Source organism: Ornithorhynchus anatinus, chromosome 5 (assembly GCF_004115215.2).
Source record: "Ornithorhynchus anatinus isolate Pmale09 chromosome 5, mOrnAna1.pri.v4, whole genome shotgun sequence".
Taxonomy (NCBI): Eukaryota; Metazoa; Chordata; class Mammalia; order Monotremata; family Ornithorhynchidae; genus Ornithorhynchus; species Ornithorhynchus anatinus.
In genome coordinates this window covers 75,063,842-75,084,850 of record NC_041732.1, presented here as the reverse complement: position 1 = coordinate 75,084,850, position 21,009 = coordinate 75,063,842, and the positions used below count along the sequence as shown (strand labels likewise).

The 21,009-nt window shown below is 49.0% G+C and overlaps 1 protein-coding gene across 4 annotated transcripts; it reads right to left on the bottom strand.

The window, feature by feature from the left end:
- Positions 1–9: 9 nt before the first annotated feature.
- On the bottom strand, positions 10–20,481 carry LOC103165279. Of its 4 annotated transcripts, none has more exons than XM_029066018.2 (13): positions 20,277–20,481; positions 18,105–18,209; positions 16,485–16,668; positions 12,806–13,032; positions 12,200–12,374; positions 10,525–10,625; positions 9,836–9,916; positions 8,824–8,952; positions 6,151–6,273; positions 3,720–3,884; positions 1,186–1,353; positions 887–1,047; positions 10–649 (listed from the first exon to the last, which is right to left on the bottom strand). In XM_029066018.2, the coding sequence occupies exons 1-13, from the start codon at positions 20,347–20,349 to the stop codon at positions 587–589; spliced, it is 1,755 nt and encodes a 584-aa protein (XP_028921851.1). In that variant the 5' UTR covers positions 20,350–20,481; the 3' UTR covers positions 10–586. The 4 variants fall into 4 exon arrangements, with proteins under 4 accessions (XP_028921851.1, XP_028921852.1, XP_039768027.1 ...); XM_029066019.2 differs by having other exon boundaries at positions 18,105–18,206; XM_039912093.1 differs by lacking the exon at positions 887–1,047 and having other exon boundaries at positions 20,277–20,480.
- Positions 20,482–21,009: the final 528 nt, after the last annotated feature.

The following is a 21,009-nucleotide window of genomic DNA, read 5'->3' as shown; positions in this document are numbered from 1 at the left end:
GCTGGGTCGTGAGTTTCGAATAAAAGTTTATTAGCCCTATTAATCACTAGAGGTTAATAACTCAACCAGATTCTCCCTCCCCTACGGGTACAGTTCCTGGGAACTTTGTGTATAGAAGTTAACAGGTTCCAAAACAAGCCAAAAGAAAGATCAGACCCTAGGATAATTAATCCTTGGTTCTTATAGAGGTATGGCTCCAGAGACAAAGTTCTGCCGTTTCCCACTTAAACCGTGCAACAGAATATTTCTTATTCTACAGCTCCTTGTTTATATTCTGCCATTCACCCCCAGATGCTCATCTAAGAGTGTTCGCTAGGAGTTTATTGGCTATATGCTACCAAACATATTCCACTCTTCGTGTTCTGCTATTGCACGTAAAATGTCATCGTCATTACCGGTAACCTCGTATCAATACTCTTGGAGCTCAACAGCACAGTGGCCTATCCGTCCGTCGTCTACGCAGGGCAGATTTGCAAGGAAATGCACCTCGTGCCAAATCTCATCTAGTCACTAAAATATATTGTACAGTACACTGGAAAGAAAGCCATCCAATTCCTAGAGTTTTGCTTGGGTGATTCCGACGACATCAAAGGATCGCTCTGGGGAACCAGATTCCGAAAGATGACTTAATGAAGTTGCAAAATTCTTTCTGCAAGGAAAAAGACCATGTAAGCAAACCAATTAATTACCATCGAGGCATGCCCGTGTGCAGAGTGAGGCTGGTAGGTTGGGACGGCCTTGATCCTGCTAGGATAAGCCAGAGCAACCCTCACCTTAAAGCAGAATCACAAATTAGTAAGGAAAAAAAATGACGGTGCACAGGCCTTTTTTTTTCTTTTGACATTTATGTCATCAACTCGATGGGCAGAAGCTCCCGTGATCTTACTGGAAATCCACAGGAACCCTCTTCGTAGCCATGTCCGACACAGTCCTCTCCCCCATGGAGTGGGGCAGGGTTAGTGCAGTGCCGAGATCGTCTGGTGACTCCGATCCCGCAGGACTCGGGGCAGGGGCTCCAGGACTCCCAAGGAGACCACATCCCATTAACTGAGACAAAGGGACGAAAACAAAGCATCACCGCTGGGCCTGGAGAAACCAGACGGAGGCCCAGGGCTTCTGGGAACTCCGGGAGGGGAAGTTTCAGGAGGGCGGGTGGGAGGGTGACACACTAAGTCTCTCAAGCACCTGGACAGTTTTCAGTTTGACACTCCTTGGTTTCTTCTTTTACCCCGGAGCAGGTCTGGCCCCCGCTGGTGGGAGCGGGGTTGTCGCAGAGGCGGATTCGTTTCTGAGTTCCCGTGCAGGCTTCGGAGCAGGTGGACCAGGGGGACCATTCTGACCAGTGCCCGTTGACTGGGGAAGCAGAGGTCAGGAGGTTAGTCAGTCCCTGGAGTTGTGGAGAGAGCTTCCCCGTGGGGTTTTCTCTGGCTCCTGCCTTCGAGGACCCGGGTCTCGCCGGGGTTTCCAAATGAGTTCGACTTAATTCATTCAATAGTATTTATTGAGCGCTTACTATGGGCAGAGCACTGTACTAAGCGCTTGGAATGAACAAGTCGGCAACAGATAGAGACGGTCCCTGCCGTTTGACGGGCTTACGGTCTAATCGGGGGAGACGGACAGACGAGAACGATGGCGATAAATAGAGTCGAGGGGAAGAACATCTCGTGAAAACAATGGCAACTAAATAGAATCAAGACTTAAGAGGGTTCGTATCCTGTGGGGCTACTCGCAGAAGGCCTGATTTTGACGCAGAGACTCTTATGGAAGTGTAGTCCACTGAAGGGAGGGGGGGTAGCCAAGTGGAAAGAGCACCTGTCTGGACGTCAGGGGATCTGGCCTCTAGTTGCAGCTCTCCCAGGAGCCTTATCCCAAGCCTCTCCTCACACCTCCACCCCCCACTCCCTTACCCCAAGTCCCCCTCACACCCCAACTCCCTTACCCTCAAGCTTCTCCTCACACCCCAAACCCCCCACACCGTTACCTCAAGCCTCTCCTCACTCCTCCCCACCCCCAAGACCCACTCCTCACTGCCCCTGGATGTCCTCTGGGCAAATCAGTTAACCTCTCAGGGCCTCTCAGTTTCTGTAGAATGGATATCAAATTAATTGCATTCTCGCTCCCTCTTAGACGGCAAATCCTGCGCAAGACAGGAACTGCATCCTCTCTGTCTTGGACCATGAGCCCCTTGGTGGCCAGGGACTGTGTCTATAACTCATCCATGGGTTACTTTCCCAGCATTTAGCAGAAGCCTTTGCACATAGGTAGTGCTTAATAAATACTATTACTACTATCAATCAATCCATGGTATTATTGAACACTTACTTTGTGCAGAGCACAGCACTAAGCACTTGGGAGAATAGGGAAGTAGCATGGCCTAGTGGATACAGCATGGGCCTGGGAGTCAGAAGGACCCGGTTTCCAATTCCCGCTCTGCCACTTGTCTTCTATGTGCCCTTGGGCAAGTCACTTACCTTCTCTAGGCCTCAGTTACCTCATCTGGAAAATGGGGATTAGGATGGTGAGCCCTATGTGGGACAGGGACTGCATCCAAACTGATTAACTTGTATTTACCCCAGTGCTTAATATAGTGCCTGGCACATAGAAAGCACTTAACAAATATAATAATAATGCAGTTGTATTGCCCTGCTCTCAAGGAGCTCACAGTCTAGCAGGATCTGATGATCTTGTATCCTATATTCCCCAGTCTTGTCACAAAGTAAGCAAACATTTACTAAATTATGATTGCTATCATTATTATTATTAAATTCATGTTTCTGCTCTGCTGGGGGATTTTTCTCTGCAATATTAACTAGCTATCCTCTTTTCCCCTAAACCATTTTGACTGTGACCGGATAGCTGTTCTCAGAGAGCTTTGAAGGAGGAGGTTTTCAAGCAGGGAGCCTAGTGGATATGGTCATCGTGGCCGAGGCAGCTACTCTTGCTGCTGCTGAGCAGCTTCTTGCTACCACCCTAGTCAGTGAAGGAACCAGAGCAGCAGATAAAAATGTCTTCTGGCCCTGGCCCTATTCCTGCCCCTGCTGCCAGCTCCCTGGAGTGAGACTTCTCTGGCTTCTCCTGGGAGAAGCTGCCCTGCTGCCCTGAGGTATCGACTTTGGGATCTGTCCCCAGCTCCAGGCTGTGACTGGAAGGGTGAAGAGATAGAGCAGTGAGGACTGAATTCCGGGGGGCAGAGAGGGGTGAAGAGAGACTTGAGGTAATGGAGTGGGAGTGTTGGGGGTGTGAGGAGAGGATTGAGGTAAGGGAGTGGGAGTGTGAGGAGAAGACTGGGAGTCAGGGAGTCAGGGAGTGGGGGTGTGAGGAGAAATTTGGGGATAAGGAAGTGGGGAGTGGGAGGTTAGGAGAGGTTTGGGTGTGAGGAAGTGGGGGATTGGGGTGTGAAAAGAGGTTTAGAGGAAAAGGAGTCAGGGCATGAGGCAAGGCTTGGGGGCAACAGGGTAGGGGGAGTGAGGGTGTGGGGAGAGATTTGGGAACGGTGTGGGTGACAGGTAACAAGTGTTGGAGTGAGGGTGTGAGGAGAGGCAAGGGGGCATAAGTGGGCTGGGAGAGTGTGAGCGGGGAGGCTTGAGGGTAAAATGGTTGGGGAATCAGGTGTGAAGGAGGATAGGTAAAAATCCAGGCCTCAGAAACATAGAGCCCACCGAGAGAGCATTCCCAGCAGAGGGTGATAAAGGCAGGCAAAATAATGGAGTCCGACTCACTGGGGCAGGGTTTCAGATTGGGGCAGAGCTTCATATCGGCGGAGGGGCCGTCGCATCGCGTCTTACTCTCCGGATGAGTGCACCACCGACTCCTTATCTGGTTCTGGAAACCACAGGTGGCCGAGCAGACAGACCAAGGGGACCAGGGAGACCACACGCTCTTTGCTGGCCCATGAAAGAACAACCCCCACAAAACCATCAGCAAACAGAGACACGACTTCCCCAGGCCCCCTTCTCTAACTGAGAGTCAAACAGTTGAGTGTGCTTTGGGAGGCAGTATGGTCTACAGGGGGGAAACAGGGGGCAAGTGGAGTCAGGAGATCCAGGTTTTAATCCCATCTCTGTCCCTGGCCTGCTGTGCGACCTTAGGCAAGTCAGTTACTTCTCCGGGCCTCAGTTTCTCCTTCTGTAAAATGGGGATAAGAGACCAAATCTCCCTACTTCAAGCGGTTTCTGTGTAGGGCCGGGCCTGTAACCGATCTGATTAGCACAGTGTTTGGCACATAGTAAGTGTTTGATCAATCCATTACCAGTATTTACTGAGTGCCTCCTGGGTCAGAACACGGAACTAAGTGTTTGGGAGAGTACGGTAGGCCAGAGAAGTAAGAGAAGAACCAAGAGAAAACTATGACAGTAAGACCAAGGCTAGTTAATGTTTCCAGGAAAAGTGGGAGGTCCACAGTCTCTAAATAATAATAATGATAATAATTGTGATATTTGTTAAGTACTAACTAAGCACTGTTCTAATCCCTGGGGAAGTTACAGGATGATCAGGTCAAACACAGTCCCTGTCCCACACGAGGCTCACGGTCTAAAACAAGTATGCAGATGAGGTAACTGAGGCACAGAGAAGTTAAGTGACTCACCCAAGGTCACACAGCAGATGAGGGGCAGAGCTGGGATTAGGACTCAAGCCCTCTGAGTCAAGGCCTTTGTTCTTTCCACTACGCCCTCCTGTTTCTCAACTTCTCCAAAGTAGCTGAGCAGCGTGGTTTAGTGGATAGAAACACGTGCCTGACAGTCAGAAGGATCTGTGCTCTAATCCCAGCTCTGCCACTTATCTGGTGTGTGACCTAGGGCAAGTCATTTAACTTCTCTGTGCCCCATCTGTAAAGTGATGAGCTACTTCAACTGTAAAATGGGGAAGCAGCGTGGCTCAGTGGAAAGAGCCTGGGCTTGGGAGTCAGAGGTCAAGGGTTTGAATCCCGGCTCTGCCACTCGTCAGCTGTGTGACTGTGAGCAAGTCACTTAACTTCTCTGTGCCTCAGTTACCTCATCTGTATATTGAGGATTAAGACTGTGAGCCCCACGTGGGATAACCTGATTACCCTGTATCTACCCCAGTGCTTAGAACAGTGCTCTGCACATAGTAAGTGCTTAACAAAATACCAACATTATTATTATTATTATTAAAATGGGATTAATACTGTGTGCCCTTTGTGGAATGTGCACTTCCTCCAACCTGATTATCTTATAACTCCCCCAGGGCTCAGTACAGTGTTTGACACATAGTAAGCGCTTAATAAGTACCATTAGAAAGAAAAAAGAAAGGTGCAATAGGTAGCCAAGATGCTTTGACTACAGAATTCACAACAACCAGGAGACCGAGGCCAGGCTGCCAGTCTTGGTGGCCCTCCATTGCATCTGATTCAATCACTAGGGCCAGCTTGACCACCACCCGGCCAGTAAATGGTGGACAAAGCTGACTTGGCTAGAGGTGAGAGTGGGTGAGGGGTCCAGGAACAAGCTTCAAAGCCCTCCAGTGCCCTTATGCTGTAGTAACCTCCCCTGGTGTTCACGGGAGGGGTAGGTATTTATTAAACCCTTACTATGTGCCAAGTTCTGTCCTAAAGGAAATCAGGTTGCACCACGTGGGGCTCACAGTCTTAATCCCCATTTTACAGATGAGGTGACTGAGGCACAGAGAAGTTAAGTGGCTTGCCCACGGTCACACAGCACACAGGCGCGGAGCCGGGATTGGAACCCGTGACCTGTGACTCCCAGGCCCGTACTCTTTCCACTAAGCCACGCTGCTTATCTGGGAGGGGGCAGGGGCAAGAGGAGGATAGGGCCAGGGTGGCTCTCTTCCTCGACTTTATGGGGTTATTGCAGTGAGGCCTAGTAGACAGAGAAAGGGGCTGGACGTCAGGAGACCTGGGTTCTAGGCTCAGCCACTGACAGGGCCTGGTGTGGGAAGTTACTTCTCTCCTCTTCAGTTTCCTCATCTGCAAAATGGGGATTAAATAAATACCTGTTCTCTCTCCTACTTAGACTGTGAGCCCCAGGCAAGACAGGGACTGTGTCCCACCGGATTATCTTTTATTTACCTGAGGGCTCAGTACAGCGCTTGGCACATAGTAAGTGCTTAGCAGATACTACAGTTATTCTTATTATCATGGTTGTTTGTTGTTCTAAGCTTTGTTTTGGTTACCTTTGCACTGAATTCCATCACCACTAAAGCCTCTCTGGCATATACAGACGTAAGAACCAAGAGTATTTAGGCAAGAGGCATCTTGACTGCAGTTGTGAATACCTTTCGTGCACTCATCTTGATCTAGGGATGAGAAAAAAATGTCCAAATTATTGACATTTCATTTACAGGAACAGTTCAGTTTGAAACCCCATGTTCTACTCCTTCTTCCCCACCCAAAACTCCCCACAATATTTATATTAGGGGAAAAAAAAAACCTGATTTTTTTTTTAAAAGATAAATCTAGTTTAACCATTCAAGAGTGGCATCTAACCCTTACGTGTGTATATTCTTTTTCAGCACTTCGGTCCACATATATATTCAATTGTTTATTCAGATATACCATCCTGATACATTTTGCTACTCTCTGTGTTCTTCCTAGCCTATCCTCAGGACTCACAAACATATATATGTTTAATTATTTGCAGATTGAGTCATTTCAGGGAGTGGGAAAGTCGGGGGGTTACCTAACTAGATTGTGAAGCAGAGACCATGTTTAATTCCCACCTGCGCATTCTCTTCCAAAGGTTAGTACAGTGCTCAGCACACAGTAAACGCTTAATGAATACTATTATTCAGTTGTATTTATTGAGCACTTACTGGGTGCCGAACACTGTACCAAGCACTTGGGAGAGTACAATATAACAAGAAGCTGACACATTCCCTGCCCATAATGAGCTCACTGCCTAGAGGGGGAGACAGACATTAATATAAATAAATAAATATTACCAAATATTACATTACCAAAATATCCATGTGCTATGGGGTTGGGAGGGAGGATGAATGAGGGGAGCAAGTCAGGATGATGCAGAAGGGAGTGGGAAAGGGGAGAAGAGGTCTTAGTCAGGGAAGGCTTCTTGGAGGAGATGTAAGCTTAGTCAGGGAAGGCTTCTTGGAGGAGATGTACCTTCAATAAGGCCTTGAAGTGGGGGAGAGCAAATATCTGTCTGATTTGAGGAGGGAGGATGTTTTAAGCCAGAGGCAGGACGTGGGCGAGGGGTCGGTGGTGAGAAAGACGAGATCGAGGTACTTGAGAAGGTTAGCATTAGAAGAACCAAGTGTGCGGGCTAGGTTTTAATAGGAGAGTAGAGAGGTGAGGAGGAGGGGGCAAGGTGATTGAAGGCCTTGAAGCCAATGGCGAGGAGTTTTTGTTTGATGTGGAGGTGGATGGGCAACCACTGGAGTTTCTTGAGAAGTGGGAAACATGGTCTGAATGTGTTTGAAGGAAAATGATCCAGGCAGCAGAGTAGAGTATGGACTGGAGTGGGGAGAGACAGGAGGCGGTCAGCAAGGAGAGTGATACAATCATCAAGGAGGGATAGGATAAGTGCTTGCATTAATGTGGTAGCAATTTTGATGGAGAGGAAGAGACAGATTTTATTACTACTACTTCTTATGTAACAGACCACCACTCTCCACCCCTTCAAATCCCTCCTAAAATCACATCCCCAACAAGAGGCCTTTCCTAACTAAGGCCTCATTTTCCCAACTTATTTTCCCTCCTTTCTGTGTCACCTACTGGCTTGGATCTGTCTCCTTTAAGCATTTTGGTACTCAACTCACCCCAGTCCCTCAGCACTTTATGGACATAACTTTCCACTCTCCCATTTCCCCTACCTGTAATTTATTTTAATGTCCATTTCCCCTTCTAGACTGTAAACTCCTGGTGGGCCAGGATCGTGTCTGCCTACTCCCCCAAGTGCTTAGTACAGTGCTCTGCACATGGTAAATGCTCAATAAATTCCATCGATTGATTGTTTGGGAGCATTCTTCCAGCAACCGATATCTGCCTGAAACACAACGTGGTGTTAGAAGAAACTGTAGTGCCCACGATATTGGTCAAGGCATGCATCAAATAGCACAACTTATCCGGGACATGGGACTTGGCAAAATGCAACCCCTGGGTTATCAGAGAACTGACTGTATCTCTATTTCAAGCGCTGTGTTTTAAAGGAAACTTTGTGCTCTTTCTCAGTGAGACTGGTGATTCCTCCGAGTCGTTTCTTCTATGTTTCCCCTCTCAAGAACCTCCGGAGGTGCCCCGTCCACCTCTACGTCAAACAGAAACTCTTCGCCATTGACTTTAAAGCACTCGATCCCCTTGTCCCCTCCTACCTCACCTTTCTACTCTCCTACTACAACCCAGCCCGAACACTTGGCTCCTCTTGGCTCCTCTGAGGCTAATCTCATATTGTACCTCAATCTCATCCATCTCACTGCTGACTTCTCACCCACGTCCGGCCTCTGGCCTGAAAGGCTCTCCCTCCTCCTATTCGACAGACAATTGTTCCCTTGAAAGTGTTATTGAAGGCACATTTCCTCCAAGAGACCTTGCCTGAGCCCTCTTTTCTTCTTCTTTAACTCACTTCTCCGTCGCCCTGACTTGCTCTACCCTTCCCAGCCCCACAGCACTTATGTCCATATCTGTAATTTATTTATTTATGTTAATGTCTGTCTTCCCCTCTAGACTGTAAGCTCGTTGTGGGTAGGGAATGTGTCTATTTATTTTTATACCGTACTCTCCCAAGCACCTAGTACAGTTCTTTGCACACAACAAGCGCTCAGTGGGTACAACTGACTGACTGGCTGCCAAGGAGCACCTTTTCCCCACTCCAGGGAGCTGTCAATCCATACCTAGGCAACTATATAATCCGTTGCCTTCAAATCCCTGTGGACAGTGGCAGCGATATGATCCATTGGTATTGGTGCACCCTGCTTCAGGCAGACACTTCTTCGGCATTCCTTCTTTGCACTCGTCGATGTCTGTCCGTGGACATAAGCAGGGAGATTAGAGTCGGACAATAACCAGGTGACCACTAATGACTCCAATGAGCTGTATCTATCTTTATGACACACCTCAGCAGCAAAGAGCTGCCCCAGGTCCCAGAAGTCCACTGAACATCTGTTGAATAGGGATTAGGTCCAAGGGGCTACTTAAAAGTGGGATAAGTCTCTGATGTTCTAAATGAATGAGGAGAGTGGGAGGGAGAGAGCAGGGGGGAGAGGGGCGGGAGGGACAGAGGGAGAGGAAGTGGAAGAGAATGGGAGGGAGAGCAGGAGAGTGGGAGAGATAAAGCTGGAGAGAGAGCCAGACAGAGAGTAGGAAAAGCAAGAGAGGGGGGTGAGAGGGAGAGCAGGAAAGTGGGAAAGAAGCAGTGGGAGGGAGAACAGGAGAGAGAGTGGGAGAGACGGGGGAGGGAAAGTGGGAGACAGTGGGAAGGAGAGCAGGAGAGTGGGAGAGATAGAGGAGGAGGGAGAGCAGGAGAGAAAATGGGAGACAGTGGTAAGGAGAGCAGGAGAGAAAGTGGGAGAGAGACAGAGGGAGGGAGAACAGGAGGGAGAGTGTGAGAGATGGAATGGGAGCGAGAACAGGAGAGAAAGTGGGAGAGAAAGAGGGAGAGGGAGAGTGGGTAAAAGAGAGCCAAAGAGACAGAGTGGGAAAGGGACACCAGAAGAGAGCTCGAGGGAGAGCATTAGAGAGAGTAATGGAGAGGAGGAAAAGTGTAGTGGAAAATGAGGGAGACAGATAAGGGAGAGGGAAATGTTGAGGCCACTGGGGTTCTGTGAATGAGGAAGTAAACTGTTTCCCCACTTCCTCTTTAATCTCTAATCAGCATCACCATCTCTAAGAAGTAACCAGAATTACCAACACATTGTTGTCCTTCTGCCTTGAATCCACTGATACATTGCGTTTCAGCCTTGGTTCCCATCTGCTTTTCATTGGTTTCTCAAATGACAAAAATAATAATGATGTTACTTATTAAGCACTTACTATGTCTCAAATGCCAATGCTCAGTACACACTAAGGGCTTGACATATACCAAAATAATAAATACCACTATAATATCCAAAATGGCAGATAGATTGAAAGAGTCCTTCTCTCTTACACGTGATCAGACCCCACCCAAGGAGATTCATTCATTCATTCAGTCAGTCGTATTTATTGAGCCCTTACCGTGTGCAGAGCACTGGACTAAGCATTTGGAATGTTCAATTTGGCAACAGAGACAATCCCTACCCAACAGATGGGCTCACAGTTTAGAAGGGGAAGCCAGACAACAAAACAACAAGTAGACAGGCATCAGTAACATCAAAATGGATAAATAGACTTATAGATATACACAAATCATTAATAAAATAAATAGAATAATAAAATAATAAAAATGTACATATATATGTGCAAGTGCTGTGGGGTGGGGAGAGGGGTAGAGCAGAGGGAGGGAGTCAGGGCGATGGGGAGGGGAGGAGGAGCAGAGGAAAAGGGGGGCTCAGACTAGGAAGACCTCCTAGAGAAAGAAGAGCCAGATGCCATGTCAGAAAAGAAATATTTTATACCGTTCTTGATGGAAAACAGTCTCTGTGCCACCAGTACCCGGCTAGGGATGCCAGGGACGAAATTGTACACTAGGGCTCGGATGTGTCCAAAATCCTGGCTCCTGAGAAAGAAGGAGACGATGGAAAATGAACGTCCGCTACATGTCCAGGGGTCCTCAGGGACCAGACACCCCCCAATCCCCTCTGTCTTCCCAGCCCGCCTAAAATCGCCTCCCCCAGGAAACCTTTCTTGATCAATCTCCCTTCCTTCCCCAACAAGCCATCACCTCAGTCAGCTGACCAGCCGGGGCTTTCAGCAGCTTGCTGACTATTCTTTATTCACTTCTGTAATTTATTTATATCAGTGTCTGTCTTCCTCTCTAGACTGTAAGCCCGATGTGAGCTGGGATTGTCTCTCTTTATTGCTGTATTGTAATAATGATAATAATGACGGCATCTGTTAAGCACTTACTAAGTGCAAAGCACTGTTCTAAGCGCTGGGGAGGATACAAGGTGATCGGGCTGTCCCATGTGGGGCTCACAGTCTAAATGTCCATTTTACAGTTGAGGTAACTGAGGCACAGAGAAGTTAAGTGACTTGCCCATGGTCACACAGCTAACAAGCGGAGGAGCTACTTTCCAAGCGCTTAATACAGTACTCTGCACAGATTAAGTGCTCAATAAATATGATTGAATGAATGAATAAGCTCTTTGTGTACTGGACTCTCCCAAGCACTTAGTACAGCTCTGATTACAGCAAGTGCTCAATAAGTACCACTGATTGATAGATTGCCTTTATTCTTCCGCTCTCATTCTCTGTGCATGAGAAGCAGCGTGGCTTAGCGGAAAGAGCATGGACATGGGAGTCAGAGGACATGGGTTCTAATCCTGGCCCTGCCACCTGTCTCCTATGCGACCCTAGGTAAGCCACTTAGGTTCTCTATGCCTCAGTTACCTCGTCTGATTTCTTAACCTCCTGGCTCTGGGTTCCTTCTCCCATCTCTGCCAGAAAGTGGGTTTTCTCCATGTATTTTGGCTAGAACACCTTAAGGGAGTTCGGGAACATTTTCCCGTTATCAGGCATCCACAGTGTGCTGTCAGGAGTAACACATGTCATGTTGGACGCGGGTGATTACTATAGCCTTATTTTTCCCTAACACCTTTTTTTTCCAGTGGTATTTATTAAGCATTTACTTTGTGTCAGGCACTGTACTAAGCATTGGGATAGATGCAAGCTAATCGGCTTGGAAACAGGCCATGTCCCACATGAGGCGCACAGTCTTAATCCCCAATTTGCAGATGAGGAAACTGAGGTCCAGAGAAGTGAAGTGACTTGTCCAAGGTCACACAGCAGAAAAACGGCAGAGCAGGGATTAGACCCCAGATCCTCTGACTCCCAGGCCCGTGCTCTTTCCACTAGACCACGTGACTTCTCACTGGATCCTTCGAGAACAAAGCCCCTAGGTGAAAGGAGAACCGAATGTATCTTTCTCTTAAACGATTAGCAGATCTGGGACAGGGACTGTGTCTAACCTGATTAGCCTAGGGCTTAATGCAGTGCCTGGCATATAGTAAGTGCTTAACGAATACCATTAAAAAAACAACCAACAGAAGTTAGGGTTATAGATGGTCGGAATGGGCAACAGAAAGACTCCCGGCACCCTCTGGAGATAAGGTGACGACCGGGCAGCCCTACATGTTTCCACGGATCGCGATGTCTTCCAATCCATTGGTCAACACGTAATCTACGGGTCTGAGAAAGGAGAAATCCGAGGGCTCTTTGGCCCACTTGATAAAACTGGCAGGAGGCACAGAGATGTAGTCAGACAGATGGATGGTCACGGTGTCTCTTCCCAGCATCACAGAAACTCCTACAGAGAGAGAAGAAAGAAGAGCCCAAATTGTCGTGTGTTCTAATAATAATAACAATAATAATAGTGTTATTTATTTAGCACTTACTAATTATCAAGCACTGCTCTAAGCGCAGGGGTAGATAGAAGCTAATCAAGTTGGACACAGTCCCTGTCTCACATGGGACTTATGGTCTTAATCCCCATTTAACTGAGGTCCAGAGAAGTGACGTGACTTGCCCAAGGTCCCACAGCAGACAGCAGGGGAGCCGGGATTAGAACCCAGGTCCTTCTGACTCGCAGGCCTGAGCTCTCTCCACTAGGCCATGTTCTAGAGTTCGCCAGTTCCCCCTCTGACCCGCTTCCTCCTTTTTCCACTTTGAGGCTCTCGGGAATTGTACCCCGACAGGGTTTTTTCCTTTTACACAACAGCCCCGCGTTGCACCGCTTACCTATCGGGACACTTTCCAGGATAAAGAAGAATCTCCTGAGAGAGGGATTGAAAATATCGAAGTCTGAGAAGCGATAGGGCTCTGTTTCCACCACTTTCCTGTTGCCCAGACTGGGTTCCACCTCAACCCAGAACAAATTGGGATAGAAATCATCTTCGTTTATAGAGTTGAGGGTCAGATACAAGCGATAGTTCGCTCCGGAGGAGAGCTGCAGTCTCTTTCGATAACTGCAACAGAAGCAGATACTTTGGGTTTTATCAGAACACAACTGTAGAATGTTTTAAAGTAGTAATATTCAGTGACTTGTATTTACTGAGCATTTACTGTGCGCAGAGCACTGTACTAAGCACTTGGGAGAGTAAGGTATAACAACATAACAGATACGTTTCCTGCCCACGTAGCATAGGCTGACTGTCCACTGGATACAAGGCCCTATACTAAGCCCTGGGCAAGAACAAAATAAAATGAAGCATCCCCTGCCTACATGGAGCTTACACTTTAATAAGGGAGAGAGTCATAATAACATCTGTAAAGAGAAAAATCAAAATAAACAATTGGATGGACAATTGAATAAGCACTTTTATTTACGTTCTGTCTGGGAAAGAACCAGTGTGCTAGATGGATACGGCTGATAGGTTTTATGCAACTTGGGGTGCCGGGAGTTAAATCAGGGAAAGCTTGTTGGAGGAGGTGAGATTTCAGGAAAACTTTGACTATGGGGAGAGATTTGTGAATCCGTCAGATTTAAGGAAGGAGATTTCAACTTTGAGCTTCACAGTCAGGGAAGAAGGACCATTGCACTCTTTTTGTCCCATTGTATAGTTTTTGGCAAAGGCTGTTTATCTGAAATCCTCCGCATAAACTACGATAAAAAGTAATTACAGTATTTCTTAAGTGTTTACAATAAGCCAGGCAATATACTGAGCACTGGGGTACCCACAAGATAATCAGATTGGTTACAATCCCTGTCCTACCTGGGGCTCACATGGGGAAACAGACATTCATATAAATAAAATAATAAATTGTGGATATGTACATAAGTGCTGTGCCGTCCCACAAGGGATTCAAAATCCAGGTGGAGACCAGACACTTAGAAGAGAAATAAAGCATTCACAAGGTAGACGGGAAATTTTCTAGAGAACTTCTTTCTTCAAAATCTCACAAGATTGCCAGTCAGAAAGATCACTGATTGATTGAATGATTAATCATTGTAATCCACTAGTCTGTGAGCTCCTTGAGGGCACAGATCACGTCTACCAAGTATATTATATTTTCCTCCCCTAAACACTGTTTTTTTTGCCCCCAAAATATAAATCATCAACTCTATGGTGTTGCTAGTGACAATGTATGGATCCAAAAGCTGGATAATGAGAGAACAGGAAAGAAAGAACATCGATTCTTTTGAAACGTGGTGTCGGAGAAGACTTTCGCAAATACCATGGACTGCCCGAAAAGCAAATAAATAGATTTTGGAACAAATTAAACCAAAGTGGTCTTTGGAGGGTCAAATGACTCGACTTAGATTAGTATATTTTGGACACGTAATCAGGAGGACTAATTCTCTGGAGAAGACACTAATGCTAGGAAAAGTCCAGGGAAAACGTGGAAGAGGCAGACCGGCAGCAAGATGGATAGAGACCATAACGACGATAACGGAAGACCCATTAGAAAGGTTGCGGATTATGGCAGAGGACAGGATGTTCTGGAGAAGGTATATCCACGGAATCACCATGAATCGGAAACGACTAGATGGCACTTAATGATAAACGCTTAGTACAGTACTCTGCACACAGTACGTGCTCAGTAAATACCACAGATGGATGGATTGATCATTTTTTAAATTCCTGACCCGGGCAACCCACAGGAAATTTAAACAAACCCAATAGCATCCTCACTCCCTCTGTCCACTGTCATCCTAGGGATGGAGGCTGGTCACCATGAGTCTCTTCTAAAGGACTCAGGGGGCCGAGCTGGCTGGGAGTGGGGTGAGAAGGAGTGGGGCTACTGGCTGTTGGGGCTGGATTGCCTTCACCTCACCCCCTGCAACGGTCCTCGGGGTTGCAGGGAAGAAGGAGGGGGCTATAGGTTGAAGCAACAGATCCCACATGTCTACCAACTCTATTATAGTGTGCGCTACTAAGTGCTTAATACAGTGCTCTGTGTACAGTAAATGCTCAATAAATACCATTGATTGATTGATTTAACAAGTTATAGAAATCTACAGTGAGAGCATCTTCCTGGATTGCTGGAATTTTGAGTTCTTCCCACCTGGAAGAAAGAAACATTTGTACATTCCTAAACGGTGCAGGTTGTTTTTTTCTTTTGGTACCTGGATATGAAAAAAAAAAACCATACACAGGGACCTCATGAGGGGCTGGAAGCTCAGTGGGGGCAGGGAACTTGTCTACCAAGTCTGTTAGAGTGTACTCTCCCAAGTGCTTAGTACAGTGCTCTGCAACAGTGAGTGTTTAATAAATACCATTGATTGATTGATTGATTGATTGATTACTTCCCTGCCTTCCTACTAGCCCATGACACTCTATGCCGTGAATGTAAGGGACGAGAGAGTGCAAGTGGAACTGCTGAAATCAATATTGTCTCAGTTCCCTTCTTGTCTCTCTTCAGTCCAGTTTCCACCCTCTTCCCTCCTCCGATCCCGCTCTCTCCAAGATCACCAAGAACCTCCTCCTTAGACAATCACTTAACAGACTTTTTACTCTAACCCTAATCCTCCTTCACCTCTCCACAGCTTTAAAGAGCGTGGACCGCTCCCGACTTATCATTATCACTCCGCTGCCCGGTCTATTCTTCACTCCGCTGCCCGGCTCATCTTCCCGCAGAAATGATCTGGGCATGTCACTCCCCTTCTTAAACAACTCCAGTGGTTGCCTATCGACCTCCGCTCCAAACAAAAACTCCTCACTCTAGGCTTCAAGGCTCTCCATCACCTTGCCCCTTCCTACCTCCCCTCCCTTCTCTCTTTCTACCGCCCACCCCGCACGCTCCGCTCCTCTGCCGCCCACCTCCTCACCGTCCCTCGATCTCGCCCATCTCGCCGTCGACCCCCGGGTCACGTCCTCCCGCGGTCCCGGAACGCCCTCCCTCCTCACCTCCGCCAAACTGATTCTCTTTCCCTCTTCAAAACCCTACTTAAAAATCACCTCCTCCAAGAGGCCTTCCCAGACTGAGCTCCTCTTCCCCCTCTACTCCCTCTGCCATCCCCCCTTTACCTCTCCGCAGCTAAAGCCTCATTTTCCCCTTTTCCCTCTGCTCCTCCACCTCTCCCTTCCCATCCCCACAGCACTGTATTCGTCCGCTCAACTGTATATATTTTCGTTACCCTATTTATTTTGTTAATGAATTGTACATCGCCTCGATTCTATTTAGTTGCCATTGTTTTTACGAGATGTTCTTCCCCTTGACGCTGTTTATTGCCATTGTTCTCGTCTGTCCGTCTCCCCCGATTAGACTGTAAGCCCGTCAAACGGCAGGGACTGTCTCTATCTGTTGCCGACTTGTTCATCCCAAGCGCTTAGTACAGTGCTCTGCACATAGTAAGCACTCAATAAATACTATTGAATGAATGAATGAATGAATTATCACTATTATTATGATGATCAGTTTACAGGATAAGTTTGCTTCATCAGACACGCTCTTCATTTTACTGTAGTCAACTTACCTAGGAAAATGGGGGCCCTGGGAAGAGTATAATTTGTACCAGTGGATCTCTTGTGACTCATAGGAGCCAAAGACATTTGCTCTGAACGTGATATTCTTTCCGAGCAGCGCTTGGATGAGGCAAACCTGTTCCCCAACTTCATCGCAGGCCGATGTATTGAACGCCGTAACACTGACTTCATTGTCTTGAAATAGAGAAACGAAAGCCATTTGTCACCATCAGAGTCATTACTGTAGCTGTCACAATCACCCACCCCAAAATCAACAGGATGTGCAGGGCATCTAGTGTGAATAGAGCATTCTCAAGTCACTTCTCCTAAAGCACAGGCATTATTAAGTTCCTGACAATCCCGCTTTAAAGAAAGCTTTGTCTTATCATCATCATCAATGGTATTTTTTGAGTGCTTTCTCTGCAGAGCACTGTACTAAGCCCTTAGGAGAGTACACCATGACAGTTCCCTTTCCATAATTAGCTTATAGTTTAGAGAGGGAGATGGACATTAATATACATTTAGTTGATAATGTATAATTTATACAGAAGCAGTGTGGCCTAGTCTAGAGAGCAAGAATGAATGAGCGAATGAATAATCCCAACTCTGCCACTTGTCTGCTGTGTGACCTTCGGCAGGTCATTTCACCTTTCGGTGCCTCGGTTGCCTCATCTATAAGATGGGAATTAAGACTGGGAGCAGACATGGACTGTGTCCAACCTGATTACCTTGTGCTTAGAACGGTGCTGGCCCATAGGAAGCACTTGACAAATACCATAAAAAAAAAAAATACATGCTGTGGGGCTGAGGGTGGAGTGAATATCAAATACCCACAGGTCACAGATCCAAGAGCAGAGAGAATGCAGAAGGGAGAGGGAGCCGGGGAAAGAGGGAGAAGGGGGTCACTGGGGAAGGCCCCAAAGCCTGTCTTATACACACCCCTGGACCCCATCCATATGCATGCACCTAATTGGTTCTTCCTACCTGCTTCCTCTCTAGTTAGACCCAAACTGGCAGAAGAATATTCCCTGATTCTCTAACAGTGACCTATCCCAAATGGGTCACAAAGTCACGTCATGAAAGACAGTTGACTATACCAGGTGCTTAAGGAACGGGCATACGATCCCTGGCTTTGAGGGACCTCAGGGTCTCATAGAGGAGAAAAGCAGACATAAATTGATGCATATACCACAGGTAAAAGGAAACCAAAATGGATTGAAACGGTGAACAAGCGAATCAATAAAACAATACAGATGAAGCAACGAGAGAGAGTACGAGTAGGCCGGAGGATGGTGTGCCTGGGGAAAGGTGGGGAAATTTGTCTGGGATGTACAGATTAGGGAGAAGCTATGTGGCCTAGTGGAAAGAGCGCGGGCCTGGGAGTCAGAAGACCTGGGTTCTAATCCCGGCTCTGCCGTATGTCCGCTGTGTGTTCTTAGTCAAGTCACTTGACTTCTCTGGGCCTCAGTGACCTCATCCGTAAAAGGGGGATTAAGACTATGAGGCCTCTGTGGGACAGGGACCGTGTCCAACCCGATTACCTTGTATCTACCACAGTCCTCAGTACGGTGTCTGGCACATAGTGAGAGCTTAACAAATACCATTTAAAAAATGTATCTTTGATATCCCACCGTTCGGTGAGCTTGATTCTTGTGTCAGCTGGGTGGGTGCACTCTGAAGGTTGTTGCTGTCTAGTTCTCTAACAGGTCCAGCCGACGACAGAGGCCAGGCCACTGCTGGAGGACATGAAGAGTTAGAGGTAATCATTCAACCATATTTAATGAGCACTTACTGTGTGCAGAGCCCTGTACTAAGCGCTTGGGAGAGTATAATCCAAATGAGTTGCCAGGCACATTCCCTGCCCACAAAGAGTTTACAGTCTAGAGCTGCTTGGGTCTTGGCATTTTCTGTCCCAAACTGTAGGCTACAAGGTTCCAGGTGAGTTGGTTTGGGTTCCTCTGCGATTCAGCAGCTCCGACACAGAAAAAAACAAAAATCAGACCCTGGGGAAGGTCTCCCTGGGTCCGTCCCAGGGTCATTCAATCCAGGGCTCTGTCTTTCCAACAGAGGTCCCAGGAATCTAGGAGGAACCATAATAATGATAATGGTTATTATCATTATACCAGTACACCAGTACACCAGAGCACTGGTATAGACACAAGGTAATCAGGTTGGACACAATCCCTGTTCTGCATGGGGCTCTCAGTCTTAATCCCCATTTTACAAATGACTCGCCCAAGATCGTACAAATTAAATCTATCACTAAATCCTGTCAGTCCCATCTTCGTGACATTACTAAAATCTGCCCTTTCCTCTCCATCCCAACTGCTACTATGTTAGTACAATCACTCATCCTATCCTGCCTGGACCACTGCAACCTCCCTGCTGATCTCTCAACCTCCCGTCTCTCCCCACTCCGGGCCATACTTCGCTCTGCTGCCCAGCTGGTTTTTCAATGTCACCTCACTCCTCAAGAAACTCCAGGGGCGGCCCATCCACCTCCGCATCAAACACAGACTTCTCGCCGTTGGCTTTAAAGCGGTCCACCACCTTGCCCCCTTCTACCTCACCTCACTTCTCTCCTTCTACAACCCAGCCCGCACACTTCAATCCTCTAGTGCCGCTAACCTTCTCACTGTGCCTCCGTCTCACCTGTCTCACTGCTGAACCTTGGCCCACATCCCGCCTCTGGCCTGGAACTCCCTCCCTCCTCATACTCCCCCCATTCCCTTCAAAGCCTTATCGAAGGCACGTCTCTTCCAGGACGCCTTCCCAGACTAAGCCCCACCTTTTCCTCATCTCCCACTCCCTTCTGCATCATCCTGACTTGTTCCCTTTGCTCTTCCCCCGTCCCAGCCCCACAGCGCTTAGGTACATAGCTGTCATTTCATTTATATCGACGTCTCTCTCCCCCTCCCCGGACTGCAAGCTCGTCGTGGGCAGGGAACGGTTCCGTCTGTTGCACCGTACTCTCCCAAGCTGTTAGTACAGCGCTCTGCCTACAGTTAAGGCTCAGTCATTGGGATCGAATGAATAAATGGATTCAGCAGCTAAGTGGGGGAGGCGGGCTCAGAACCCACGACGGCGTCCCGACGGTCCTCCTGGACCCGCGTCCGGCGCTTAGAACGGTGCTCGGCACAGAGTGAGCGCTTAACGGGTACCGTTATTTCAGCGCTTAGAAGAGAGCTCGGCACACAGTAAGCGTTTAACAAACGCCATCCTTATCATAGTCGGGGATGGACCGGCTGGCCGCCTCCTCTCCGTCCCGGACACCCCCGTGTGACCCAGGGTGGACCACCCGGAGAGTGTGTGTGTGTCTGTGTGTATATGTGTGTGTGTTTGTGTGTGTGTGCGTGAGAGAGAGAGAGAGACAATGTGAGTGTGGTCGATCCCCAAATCCAAGTTACTGGTCAACTTGCCCCGGCAAGGGGCTAGCCCTCGGTCATCGAAACCCGGCAAGCACTTGCCGTCGAAATTGGCCGTGACCTCATCCAGCTGGCAGACGGCTTTGGGGTGGCAGAAGATGCCCCTGGAGACGCATTCCTGTTTATAAGGCTCTGCGAGGACGGGAGCCTCCTTAGCCACCGGCCTTCTCCCCCAACCCCGTGTCCGGCTGCCCCGGGGGAGGCCGAGCTGCCGGCCTCCTTCCAGCCCCCTGGGGATGGAGGGGATGGGGATGGAGGCCCCCCCCCCCAGACCCTCTCCCCCGAGGAGGGGTCCCCGTCCCTCGATGGGGGGGTTGGGGGGTTGTCCCTCCCGTCCGGCGAGGCCCCCTCCTCCGGGAGGCCCTCGGCGGGGCTCACCCCAAAGGGATGCGGCGGCGGCGGTGGCGGCGGCCAGCAGGCAGGCCAGGAGGAGGGGGCCCTTCCCCGCCATCGGCCCCGGCCGGCATCTCGCTCCGGGCCGGGCCGGGGAGAAGAAGGTCCGGCCGCGCTCCGCTGGCCCCGTAGCCCCGTCCCCGTCCCCGTCCCTGCCCGGGGAATCTTCTCCGCTCCCCGACCCGCCGCCCACCGGGCTGGTTTGTGTTCAAACTGGGTCGCGAGGCCCGGGCTCCAAGGTTCGAAGGCGGGGGGAGGGAGAGGGGAGGAACGGGAAGGCGGGGGGACGGGCATCCGCCGAACCATCCTCCGGGGCATCCTCCGGGGCATCCGCCGGGGCATCCTCCGGGGCATCTGTCAGGGCATCCTCTAGGGCATCGCCGGGCCATCCTCCGGGGCATCGCCGGGCCATCCTCCGGGGCATCCTCCGGGACATCCTCCGGGCATCCACCGGGGCATCCTCCGGGGCATCCATCGGGGCATCCTCCGGGGCGTCGCCGGGTCATCCTCCGGAGCATCCTCCGGCGCATCCTCTGGGGCGTCTTCCGGGGCATCTGTCAGGGCATCCTCTAGGGCATCATCGGGCCATCCTCTGGGCAGCCACCGGGGCATCCTCTGGGGCATCTGCCGGGGCATCCTCCGGGGCATCCTCCGGGGCATCCTCCGGGGCGTCGCCGGGGCATCCTCTGGGGTATCCTCTAGGACCTCCACCGGGACG

Coding starts and splice junctions, on each gene's coding strand:
- LOC103165279 (XM_029066018.2), bottom strand. CDS start 20,349: ATGGCGGGGAAGGGCCCCCTCCTCCTGGCCTGCCTGCTGGCCGCCGCC. Junction 8,953..9,835: donor AGAAGGACAACAATGTGTTG/GTAATTCTGGTT, acceptor GTCCACGGACAG/ACATCGACGAGTGCAAAGAA. Junction 1,354..3,719: donor CAATCTGAAACCCTGCCCCA/GTGAGTCGGACT, acceptor CTGCTTCCCCAG/TCAACGGGCACTGGTCAGAA.